The sequence below is a fragment of the Aphelocoma coerulescens genome, chromosome 6, assembly GCF_041296385.1.
Source record: "Aphelocoma coerulescens isolate FSJ_1873_10779 chromosome 6, UR_Acoe_1.0, whole genome shotgun sequence".
NCBI lineage: Eukaryota > Metazoa > Chordata > Aves > Passeriformes > Corvidae > Aphelocoma > Aphelocoma coerulescens.
Window position 1 is genome coordinate 12,523,008 of NC_091020.1, and position 13,587 is coordinate 12,536,594.

At 44.0% G+C, this 13,587-nt stretch overlaps 1 protein-coding gene across 1 annotated transcript; it reads right to left on the reverse strand.

Moving 5' to 3' along the window:
• Nucleotides 1-729: 729 nt before the first annotated feature.
• On the reverse strand, nt 730-9,190 carry PPIF (peptidylprolyl isomerase F). Its single transcript, XM_069019266.1, has 6 exons — nt 8,859-9,190; nt 6,733-6,763; nt 5,868-5,956; nt 3,563-3,659; nt 2,746-2,821; nt 730-2,360 (listed from the first exon to the last, which is right to left on the reverse strand). Exons 1-6 carry the CDS (start codon nt 9,045-9,047, stop codon nt 2,225-2,227), a joined length of 618 nt encoding a protein of 205 aa, XP_068875367.1. The 5' UTR covers nt 9,048-9,190; the 3' UTR covers nt 730-2,224.
• Nucleotides 9,191-13,587: the final 4,397 nt, after the last annotated feature.

Genomic DNA, 13,587 nt, shown 5'->3' on the forward strand with positions numbered 1-13,587 from the left:
GGACACCGAGCGCTGTCACCTGGGGACAGGGACCAAGCGGGACACCGAGCGCTGTCACCGGACCGGACAGGGACAGACAGGGACCGAGCGGGACACCGAGCGCTGTCACCGGGCCGGACCGGGACCGAGCGGGACACCGAGCGCTGTCACCGGGCCGGACAGGGACCGAGCGGGACACCGAGCGCTGTCACCGGGCTGGACAGGGACAGACAGGGACCGAGCGGGACACCGAGCGCTGTCACCTGGGGACAGGGACCAAGCGGGATACCGAGCGCTGTCACCGGGCTGGACAGGGACAGACAGGGACCGAGTGGGACACCGAGCGCTGTCACTGGGCAGGACCGGGCCGGACAGGGACTGAGCGGGACACCGAGTGCTATGACCAGCCCGGACAGGGACTGACAGGGATGGAGGGGGACACTGAATGCTGTGACCAGGTAGGACAGATACTTTAGCTCAGTAGTGAGACACAAAGCAATGCATGATCACCCCCTCCCTTCCTGGCTGTACCTGAATGACAGCAGGGCTTCTCAATACCAGCAGATCAGCCCCACCACAAAGTCGACAGCAAAGAGCAGCCCAGGTATGTCCAAGACATTTCAGCTTCTCATATTCCTGTTTTCAAAAAAGGAACAGACTATTTTTTTTTTCGGGTGTAAGTGTATTTAATTAATTTTCATATACAAATTAAGAGAATGCACAAAAAATCATTATTGTATCCAACTGAAATAAGCCAAACCAACAAAGTTTAATATTTAAAAAGTACAAAGATGAAACAGCTACAGTGGAAAGAACAAAAAGCTTTTCAATTCCATTTTCTGCAAAATTACATCCCAAATATTATTACCTTGCACACGAGTGCAGCCCTCAGCGCAAAAAAATCCAGTACAAAATAGTTTTAAACCCACATATTATCATCCTGTAATGAAAATAAATTCACATTTGAAGAAAGCCATCATATTTTTTCTCTTCAGTAACAAGATTATTGTACAAAACAATCATGTGCTTTTTCCTACAATCATCGATACTTTACAGCCTTAGTGATTCCAAAGGCGATGGTGTGAGGTTTCAACATTTGTTGCTGCTCAAGCATGCCACATAGAACATACATACTGCTTCATACAAATGAAATGTCTTCAGCTGATCACCTGAATTCTTTCCTTCTCATGCATAAACCCCAACAATAAGAGTTTTGCTGTGCTGGTTAGGCTATGTGATTCTGTGGTGACCAATTCTGACTTATAATGATGATGCATAAGAAGAAATCATAATCTAATACCCAAGGTGGGCTGACTTCACAGGATCAACATGACAAAAAGGCAATCAAATGTATTTCTCACTCAAGCAAGCTCACTATACTGATTATATTCTCAAAGTGCAAAAATAGGCCATATATTGAGAACTGAGCTGTATTCCTCACAGAACCAGATCCCAGAGCAGAAGCACACTTCAGGTTCACAGTTCCGTAATAAAAAAGTCCTGAGATGCTTTGGCTCGATTGAGCTGGGGTCTTATTGCCAGGCAGAGCTTCAGTGGTAGCCTAACTCAACCTAAAGCAATTTACTTAACCCAAAAGTCAAATTGCTCCACTGAAGCAGGTAAGGTACATTTTTATAAAGCAGTCTGACAAAGAAAAAAGATGTATCAGAAAAAAAGATTAAACCAGAACTAATTTTTAAAAAACCCAGTTGCTCATTAAATCTATTGGATAGACTTTAACCTGAGACACGAAGAAAATGCCAGTGTTGTTGCAGACAGCCTTGAGAGCACTGGTCAGTAGTACTGCTTCACAGTGATGAGACAAACAACAAAACAAGCATTTACTAACACCAAAGGAAACACAGCATTTCTCAATTTATACCTAACCCCCAACTGCACAACCCGTGCTGTCAACTCCAGCACCCATTCTAACCCCTGAAACATCCAAATACTAAGGACAGTATCAACACTGCAGTCAGATACACCCTGGTGACCTTAGCATTTCTTGCAAAATACAAGGGGACTCTACCAAACCAGTGTGACTACTGTGGTAGTGCAGTTACAACATGCTTCAGCTGTTATTTTATGGTTTTAATAATACTATTCAATAAAAGTATAAAAGCTGGACCAAGTTAAATTAAAAAAATGGTTCCATAGGTGCTACTCGTGGGATAAGAAATGTTTGGGTATTTTTATGATTCATTTTTCACAGCATCAAAGTTGTCAAGAAGGGTAAGGCAAAAGGTTAGGACAGCTGGCCGCAGTCAGTAATGACAATCTTTTTGGAGGGCTTTCCACTCTTGGAACCAAAGCTCTCGATTTTTTTCACAACATCCATTCCTTCCTTTACGTGCCCAAAAACAACATGCTTTCCATCTAGCCTGTAAAACAAATACACAAAGGCAGTTTTACTTAAAACAGCATTAAGACAGTGTTAGCAGATCTTCATAGCTCTCACCTGCTGACCAACTCTACGGCAAAGGCACAATTGCTCTTCAAGTGACATGAAATACTTCTAGCCCTGGACCTTAAAAACATTCCGAGGGATAGCAGCTTTGCTGTTACAGCCCTTCCTCAAGTAGCAAAACCAATTTATTTTCCATTGGAATCAAGTAATTTGGAAATAACATCAAAACAAAGAAACAACCAACCAACCAAAAAAACCCCTATCAACCCATAAGCAACACAAAAAACCCTAAGAAAACCCCAAACCTGTCAGATTCAGGCATCAATTGATGAAGTTAATCTGCAGGGCTGAGAACCTACCAGTCAGTTTTTGCAGTGCAAATGAAGAACTGGGATCCGTTTGTGTTGGGTCCTGCATTGGCCATTGAAAGAACACCTGGAAAAGCAGCAGCTGCTTGTTAGATTGGTGTAACAAGTATGCAAAGAAGACGATTTTTCTCTGCATTTAGACTGAAGATCAACAGACAGAAGATGTGATGATCTCACAGTACCTCCAAATAATTTCTAATGGCAACTTCTTGCCTGTGACTATTCCCTCCTGCCCAGCCTCCATTGGTTCCACAGCAACAGTGTTAGTTATCTAATTAACTGTACACACCCTGAACACAATTAACACCAGCTAACCTCTCCTGTGGCTCAACAGCAGCAGTCTCCTGGAATGAGGAAGTAACAATGCAAAAACAGAGAGACTATAGAATTCATTCCAATATTCTTCTGTATGGCTTGGCCTTTGCTTTTTCTGGCTTTAATCTGAGCTTAAAAGGACATACCTGTGTTACCTAGTATATAAGAAATCCCAGATCACTTTATTTTACTTCTGCAGTAATCATCTAAGTAAAAATTGAAGTCTGTGACTTACAAAAGAGGAAAATAAAAGCAGTAATTTCACCTTTGGAGAATTTTTAAGCCCTTACAGGCTGACATATATTTGTAAAGGAGTCCACACAAATAAGCACATGCCAGGGACAACACATTGTTAAATTTCTTTGATACTTCCGTCATTACCAAGAGACCCGCAAACCTAAAAAAACGTATTTTTTTTTAAAACACATCTTCATAAACAATGCTTCATTATAGGTTACAGTCATCAGAAGGTTAAAAGAACATGTTTATTTACCAGGTCCTACATGCTTAAGTATGAAATTTTCATCTGGAAATCTACTGCCATAAATGGATTTTCCACCGGTTCCATTATGATTTGTAAAGTCACCACCCTGAAACAGAAATGGGCATTAACTCTACTAGCACACATGGACTATTTCATACCAGAAGTGATGCTATTGCAAATATACACACTTGCCCTAATTTAAAAGTGACAACATCAACAAATTTTCTTCAGGTTAAGGATAGCATGGCCACTCAAAATTTAAAACCATGTAACTAGATGAAGGTACAGTCAGGCTAAAAGTAAATTTCTGCTCCAGATATTGCTGATACTCTGTCATCCATAACTCCAACAACCACCTCTCTGTGTTACCAGCCTTTCTCCCAAATGTGATACAACAAACAGCAGTCATTTTAAGAAACACCTCAAAGGCCTCAAAACGAAATCACCTAAGTTCATTACCATAGGCAAGACCCCTCAAGTCTTTTTTTCCCCCTCCTTTCTTCCAACAGGTATAAACATTGTCAGGATCTCCATTAACACCCTTTGCTAGTTCTAGGTTTTGTTGTTTGTTACACCAGAGCTATGTTAAGCTTATGTTAGGTGATTACATGCTGCCTGCCAGAAGAGCTGTGACCACCTGTCTCAGGCTAAACACAAAAAAATGGTTCAAACAAAAAATGCAGCCACGGTGACTCGTGAAGCTGGCTCCTAACCACTGCTTCCAGCCACCTGCCATCTCCTCTGCAGGAGTGACACCACCCGAGCCGGAGAGAACTCATACCCAACAGGTGTGAAGGTCACATGCAGTATGACCTTCCTATGTGCATGTGACCTTCAGCTTCCCCTCTTCACCCTGAGTAATCTGCTACAGGTGGTGTCACAGCTACTCCTACACAGCCCCAGAACTATGCTCCACATGCTGCATGCCATGTGGAGACGTGGAATTGCGAAGTCCCGGATATGATGGCCTTCAATTAGGCCATACCAACAGCCTGAATCACTCCATCCAGCAAGTGCAGAAGCCACTAGTGTTTTCTCTCACTTGAAAATTGCTGAAACTTATGACAGTACTTCCACTTCAAGAATGACCTCTGAGTAATTCCTAAACATCAATTCATTATCTCACCATACCACAAAGTCAACCATCTAGTATCCTGCTTTCCAGTCCATTTGAGGGGACAAAGCAGGGAGGGCAAGGAGAACAAACTTACACAGAATGTCACAAATTCATGACAGCATTCAAAGTAGGATTTCTATTTTTTTATATTTATGTATTTCTGATCCCAGAAAAGACTTCTAAACTCTATCCCTCAGTCAGTATCACAAAACCTTAGCTTGCATTTAAAAGGAACGAAAATAGGTCCTTTACAGCACACCTGTCCTCTTTTCCTTCTTAGACACAGGTCATACAACTAGGGCCTCTTGCTCCAACAGATGTGGTTTTTGCTTAAAACAGTAATTGAGGATGGGGGACCATCAGAGTAATCGTTAATAAATAAAGCATGCTTACTTATAACCTTCAAACTTTCTTAAAATTTTTTCAGATTTTTTAACAAAGCTGTTCAACAATGCAATGCTGTTTAAATGAAGCCTTTTTTAAGGTAAGAGAGGACCACCAGGAATCCAGTGCACTACAGCAGCTGCATCCTGCTCATCTGCCAAGCACAGCAGAAAAAGAGGCTTTCAAAAAGGTTTGTTGTTGTTATTTTAATTGCTGCTGTTTAAGAAAAAAACACGTTAATATGCATGGCTTCTTACCCAGAATTTCAAAAGATTCATTCTTTACACCAAAACAAAATCCATCTCAGGTGCATCATCCCAAAAATCAACCCCAACCAACCCTTTTGGTTTCCTCGTCCCCCCCCATATTAGGGAAACATTAAAAAAAAAAATTAAAACACATTGTCTATTGTGAGCAGATTATTCTACTAGGAATAAGGAATGGACACGTTGTTTGCTTAGCTCACTTAGAACAGTAAGCTGATTGTCATTCTACCCACAACTGCTTCTCCCAAGCAAGTGTCATTTTGTCAGCTATGTCCCACACTAAAGTACACTGCTGTACTACAGCAGAAAGCCTTCAGCCAGGCTTGTTTTGACCACCTACACACAACTTATGTTTATTTGTACAAAAGATGAGCTAAGCAACAGCCATTGCAAAAGGATCAGAAATGCAAGTCATGCTGTCACTTTGTTGTGTTCTTATCAAAGGTTAGAGTGGAGCCATTTCAAATGTTACTACTAGTCTGTTTTTAAAAACATGTAAATAATATAAAAATAAATTTAATAATAAAATTAAAAAAAACCCCATTACCTGGCACATAAATGAAGGAATCACTCTGTGAAAAGTGGATCCTTTATACCCAAATCCTTTTTCACCAGTACAAAGAGCTCTAAAGTTTTCTGTGGAAACAAAGCATAAAGTATTATATTCCGTATCATATATGGCAATACAATCAAACACAACTAGATTAACCATGTTGCAAGATTATATACTTCAAAAACATTATTGTATCTTTAAAGTATTATGAATCTATTAGTTACTTCCACACTCCCCCAACTTCCCCCACCTTTGCCTGCAGTCACAGGTTTCATTTTCTGACTTTTTTGCCTCTGTAGTTTATAGCACTTGTGAGGATGATGTCTTTTTTTTTAAGGATATTTGTCTACTAGGAACTAAAAAGTACAAGTTTTTTTCAGAACCACTAAATACGCAGAGGAGGAAGGAAACAAAAGACAAACCACAAGAACTTTCTAAAATGAATGCACTAATCAGCCAGTGACCAGTAAAATAAAACCCCATATGCTCTTGGAAACTCTTAAGATTAAAGACTGCCCCTTTGATTTGTCCTTCCCCATTTGCTCAGGGGTTTCATTTTAATGGTAGCTAGTGTGGTTTTAAACGTATTTATTCACCACTGTTAACCCCATATATGAACTGTACTATCTTGGTGCAAATTGAAAAATGAAACTAATGCAAATTGCAAAATGAAAATTTGTTATTTGGAAAAATAACAAATTCCATCTCCTCACTAGCACTTCCTGTCATATTTCTCCATATAACAAAAAGGGAATGGAACATGAAAAAGTAGTTGTAAAGGGTAAAAAACATTCTTATTTCTGCAAATCACAATCAAACTTAAATATTTATGTACAAAATTCTGAAGATGCTGCCTTACCTGCTGTCTTTGGGACCACGTCAGCTTTCAGCTGTTAAAGAAAAATAAACCAACAAATTCATAAGTCAGCATTTTCATACATACATAGAAAAACATTTACATGGGAAACTGGTACAACTGAACCCTCCTCCCAAAGTGGTAAGTTATCTGAAATCACAAACCATCCAAAATTCCAAGAATACCTCAAAACTTTCCAAGCATTTGGCCCACAATTAAAAACATCCCCTCAATGCTACTTTTAGCCAGTTAACAAAGAGTGGCTTGAGCAGTGTCTAATGATTTCATTGATCAACACATAAATTGAGCAGTAACCAAGAAGAATCTTCACTATGGACCACAAGGATCAAAGTGAGTTTGGATTCAACTAGAGAGACCAGTCTTCCCTTGCCCCCTGCACAGAACGAGCTGTTGAAAACAACAAAAAAGGCAAAGGAAAAAGGAGAACAGAAATTGTATATCAGCATCAACTGTGATGTTACACACACATTTGCAACCAATGAAAACGTCTGATTTTGATTAATGTGCATCCTTTTACTAATCTTAAAAGGGCCACAAAAGCGGCCATACCAGCCAGACCGAAGTTTTACCTAGCTGGACATCCTGACAGCGGCCAGGAGCAGACACCTAGAAACAGCACGGCTGCAGCAAGAATTTAATGTCCCTTCCCTAGGCTACTCTCCTCAGATGGCTATAACTTGCACCTGAACATCACCACAGCTTAGCCAAAGATTCAAGGCAATGCTGCAATGCATTCAGATTTTCTGTAAACTGGGCACACTAAAAAAACGTAGCATAGAAATTAAATGCTACCACAAGAAATACAGCAACATTTATACTATTTTTTTTAATATCATCATTCAGATTTTTCATTAATGAATAAGGAACTTGCACAGTAATACTTTTACCTATGACTTCCTGAAATGCTACCTCCTGAGAGCACAAGGGCTGGAAGAGTCCAATTGATTTAATATGCTGACACTTTCAATGAATAAAAATATACTGGGCTCTAGTATCAAAGGAACCTCTTTTAGAAAGAACTCTTATGAACTACATTTAAAAAAACAAATTCTACAAATACAGACCCAAAGTGGGTGCTGGAGGCAGAAGGCCACACTGACTTCTCTCAGCAGGCAGCATTCCTAAGAGCTTCATTTCCTCTCCAGTGCGTGGTTCTGGAGCATAGCCCTCACCTCACTCTTTCCCATACACAACGCATCTATATGAGGCACATGCCGGCCCTAAGGACACATGTACACAACGTGGTACGCGGTGCTCACAGCGCCTTTTTTTTAAAGGGTGGAGATTACAGAAGTTTTCCTGTTCAGGCCTTCTTTACACGGCCAAGCATTTCAGAGACGTGATTTTAAAGGATGGAGCCAGCTGGTACCCGGCTCTTGAGCGTGCTGCCCGTCCGAGCAGCGAGGTGCCCTTCGCCGCACGGGGAGCGGGAGGCTCGAGGAGGAGGCGGCGCCTCAGGAAACTGACACCCAACAATCACACAACGAGCGCCCAGCAAAACACTGGATGAAGCTGGAGGCGCGGCTCCACGGGCCGGCTGCCCCAAGAGCAGCAGCCGCCGGCGGGAAGGTGAGGGACCCCAGTGCCGCCGGGACCTCGCTCGCTCGCCTCAAGGCAGCGGTACACGACAGCAGTAAATTTATTCTCCTTCAGTATTTCTGCTTACACACTACGCAAGTGACCTTCCTTCGAGGCTCCCAACCACAGCAGGACCCTGCCCTCCCCCCGGCCGTCCCGCTGGATGGCCTTAGGCACCGGCCACAGGCACAGGCGGGCACTCCCCCGCTCCAGCCCCGGTCCGAGCCCTGCCCGCCCCGCCTGAAGGGGCCGTACCAGCGCCCTCTCGCCCCGGGAGAGGAGCCCCGAGGGCGGCCGGACAGCGGCTCCAGCAGGCGGGCGAGCCCCGCCATTCCCCGGGCCGCTCTCCCGCCCGCACCGGAGTGTGTGTGCCCTCGCCATGGCCCCTGGAGCCGACGCTGCCCACCCGTCCGCCCTGACCTTGCCCACTCCCCGGCCGCCATGCCCGGGGCCAGGCCGCCCTCAGGTCCGCGGGCACCGTCCCCTGGGCCCCACACCGGGCGAGCTGCCCGCAGCCCCCGCGCCCCTACCTCCAGCACGATGCGTCCCAGCGGCTGGCTGTCGGCGCCCACGTCCAAGTACACCACGGGGTTCGGCGAGCCGGCGCCAGCCCCGCTGCAGCTGCGGGCACCGGCCGCCCGAACGCAGGCAAGTCCCAGCGGCGGCAGCAGGTCGCCGGGTGGGCGAAGCAAGCGGCGGGCGGCGCTCAGCGCCAGCATCCCGCGGGCGGGCAGGGCGGGCGCTGTGGCACTCACGGGCACACGCCGGCAGACGCAAGGACACGCGACCGGGGCCCCGCGCGCTTTAAGGGCTCCGCCGCAGCGCCCGCAGCGCCCGCTGGCGGCGGCGGCAGCGCAGGGCGAGATGGCGGCCGGGCCGGCGCGGGCTGAGGCGCCCCGGGGCTGCCGCGCGGGCTGAAGGCGGGGCCCGGGCGGGGCGGAGCGGGCTGAAGGCGGGCCCCGGGCGGGGCCCAGCGGGTTGAGTGCGGGGAGCCGGCGGCGGGTGCCACGGGCAGTCCGTACTCCTTTCGGAGCGGGATGTGCGCGGCCCGGCTGCTATCAGTGCTGCCCCCTCCCCACCCACCATTATACAGCGATTGTTAGGGGCTGTCGAGGGCTCGTTTGTCTGTTTGCTTGTGGGGTTTTTAGCGTTTTTTGCACATTTCCTCACGGCCCCTTACCCCAGGGACCAACAAAGACGGGAAGTTTCTAAAATTTCATCATTCCACACAACGCCTCCGGAGAGCACCTTGGCGGGGAAGAAGGCGCAGTCATCATAGGTGCGGGATAATTAATTGGGATCAGCGGGAAGCGGGAGTCACGGGCTGCCCGTCACTCACCGACAGCAGCCCGCGAGTTTCGGCACTGAGGCGTCTCGAAACGGGCGGGTGTCCCTGAGTCACCCGCACCGCGGTGACCCCGGCATCGCTCCACAGCCTGGCCTGCGCCCGGGCCGCAAGCCTGCCCCAGGCATCACAAAAGACAGTAGCAGCAGTCCAGGTTTAATATATTGAAATATTGTTCATGTTTTATATGAAAGTAACAACACATATAATTTTAAGTTTTCCTAACTTAGCAACTTAGATGAAAGTTCTTAGTACATATGTCAGTCATATTTAGATATTACTTTGAAATCTCCGAGTTTCCATCCTGATTCCATATATAAGTACTTCCAAAAGCTTTTCAAATTCTTAAAGCCATAAGATGTCCTAAAAAAAAAAAAAAAATCAAGCATGATTCTAATAGTTATTTTCACATTTCTTGTATTATACATTAGAGTTATTCTAATGAAGGTTACAGAAATATAACCATGTAATACAGTATAATAGAATCATACAAAGACAGCCCCTATGTGAGGAATAGTAAACTTTCGATCCCACCTAAGTTGGGTCAAGCAGCTAAAAGTGCCTTCATCAGAGACATTCACTGAATCAACAGAAAGCTGTCAATCAAGGCACTGCCATGACCACAAAGATCAGGGCAGAATTATAATGTGCAATTACAAACAACTGACAAATCCTGGATGAACACACACTCCGGAGAGACCCTTAACTGCTGATGCTGTAGGGATGACTATAGCAGGTACCAACCATGCTTATTAACTACAGAACTATAGAAAGCTAGGTGAAAAGGTCCATCTTGTCCTGAAGGCTCAAAGGAATGCCTAAGGAGGAGTGAAAATAGGGGAGGGGTGTATTATAGTCCAGTATGCTTTCAATCTCCTACTGCTTTCGCTCCAGAGAACTTCCTGAGCTGGATGTGACTATGGTATGTAGCAATCTTTGTTGTTCATCCCATGTACTTACCCACTCATTGGACCGGTCTTAAATCAGCAGCTTCCTTGGCAATAAACTGGAAGCTGCCCTTCCACTGGCCTGCTGCCCAGAGCATCAAGCATCTATTTGAATATTGCTCCAACTGCCTTCATCTAGTATGCCTTACTTTTTGTGCTGGAGGAGACAAACTGTTTGGTATCTATCTTTGCCATAAAGACCTACAGCTCTTTTCCTCTCATTTCAAGACTGAAGAATCACAGCCAACTCAATTATTATTTATAACAAAGCTTTTCCATGTCTTTGGATCATCCTTATTATTCTTCTCTGAGCTGTTCCACTTTTATGGATTTTTGGGATAAGGGGATCTTTGCACAGTATTCAAGATAAGGATGAGCAATGACTTACTTTGTGCATGTTGTGCTGTGCTGGTATTTTCTATTTCTTTACCAATAATCTAAAGGTGATTTTTTTTTTAATAAGAGCTAAATCAGCACTTCTACCTAGCTTGTCACATCTTCTCAGCTTCAAGTCCATTTCTGGTAAATTGTGACTTTTGTTAATCTAATCATCAACCAATTCTCTAGTGCCCATAAAAAACCTCACACTCCTTTTTAATAATGTTTTAATTGCAGTAGCCACTAGAAGCCCAAATAAAAATTAGATGTTCTGTTTATACCTATAACACTGGACAGTTCTGGCCCTGAAGGATTTATTATTTAATAAACAAGACAAAAGATGAGCAAAAGAAAATAGCATCTTGTTCGACACTTAGGAAACAGGTGAAACAGCTTTGAACTATTTTGCTCAGAAGAGTTCACAGACATCTTTGATAGAGCAAACAATACAGTTTTCCTCATTTTCAGGCCTTGGTGAGAAGACAAAATAGCAGTGATTTTTTTTATTTGAGAATAGGGATTGAATTATTATCTCTAGGTTTATGCAATAAAGCTACTAAATCACTTGTTATGGTCTACTCCTGCAGAGTCAGATGAATTACAACTCATGCAGACAGCTTGACTAGGAACTTGTGAATTACAGAGGTCACTTTCCAAGAAGGACAGAAAAAGGTCCCCAAAAACTGTCAAAGGCCACTCTATCACTGCCAAATGAGGCTTAGAGCTAGATCAGCAAACTGAAATGATTTTAAGGGAGTTTTGAACACATCCATTTGTAGACATGTTCATCGTTGAAATTCTGCAACATAGGGCAGGCAGATAAGCACATTTGGCTGGAAAACGAGTGCACCCACACTAGACTAGATAGGCAACAGAAGGGGTGCAGACACAAGTCAAGAGAGGTGCTGCAGCAGAGCTATCAGGGATATGGGTACCCACCCTTACAGATTTCATCATCCCCTCTCCTTTCCCCCAAAATGATATAGAAGTTAGAGATGGATAAACAAGGAGGGCCCTTTTGAAATTAGTTTCTAAACAGACAATTTTAAACACCACCTACCAAAGGACCCTTCTTACGTTACAGCAGAGAAATTTCTGCACAGGAAGAAGAACCTTGAATGATACAGTAACAGAATTTCATGATGGTACATTACTTAAAACTTAAAAGTCTTTAGAAAGACTATTCAGTAACTGATTAAATATTACCACCACTGTGCCAAGACAGCCAGGAAACAACAATGGCAGTTAAGCGGCTCTTCCAAAGAAAAAGAAGGAATAAATGCTTGAAAGGTGACCTAAAATTTGGGAATTTTGATTTCAAGGGTCTTGAAATGGTGTTACCCCAGCAGATAGACAGTGCCTTGGAAAAAAGGTGATATACATTCCCAATTCTAACTGTCCAACTGCATGCCTACTCATTTGTGACACAGAAATGTAGGTTAATTGTTAATCTTGGATCGATGCTGTTGGCAGATGTGATAAGATAGCATTTTGCAACCTACCAACTGCAAGAATGCAACTATATGGAACTCAAAATGGTATGTAACCCATTTTCATATGCTCTTCATGGGGCTGTGTGCTTGGACCATGCAAACAAAAACTCAAATAATAGGCTGCAGCAATCTACCATTAAGTGCATTCCACAGGAACATCACTTGATACTCTGATACAAGGAATTTCCACGGTACTGGTTCTGAGATTCATTATAAGAACCCTTGCACATATGGGACATGGTTATCTCAAAGACTCTGCTAATCAGGACTGTTAGAATAAGGAGAAGTCATACAGGTACTCAGCTTGATTTTAAGTGAGGAGAGTGGGAATTTGCAGTGGGCATTCCCACCCTCCACCTGCAGAGCCTGGTTGTGTTGCACTTCAAAAGACTCAGCCTAATTTTTTCTTCAGGATTTTGGCTAAGCTAGAAGATGAGTGAAGAGCTGGAAAGGAGCTCTGTGATCTGTATCTGTGATATGCATTTATTTATGAATGGGGACTGGAGTGGGGGAGATGGTGAAAGACCTTTCCATTACACTAAGTGATTGCAGTGTGAAATTAAACTATACTAGAGCTCAAAGGGCACAGAGTGGCCACATAGGTACACTTAGGGATAAAAAGAAAAAATGCTAATAAATATTTCCCCTGTTCAAGGTTTCCTCTAAGGAACTTGTAGTAACTCAGCTCACTACGAGAACATTCTCTCTCCAGCACACACTGTACATAAAGGAGCAGTTTCCCCACATGACTTCATACTAATTACCTACAAATAGTCATACAAGAAAAACCTCATCCACTCACGCTCTTTACAGCTGTGATTAGCATTTTTGTTTCAGAACTTCTGAGTGACACTGCTTGCCCGGAATTCATTACTCAATCTCCCTGCATAATGCATGGCAACCCACTGCTAATGTGTCACAGCGCCTCTGCGCAGTGCCCAGGGCACCCTGCAGCTTCCTGCAGCTTCCCAGAAGTTTGTCCATACACTGGAACAGCTGCCAACAGATAGATCACAACAGCCTGGCAAAACACATAGGACATTTAAAATGCCTGTTTGTAGGTTCCAGCTCAATGTAGCTACTACTCCCAGTGGCC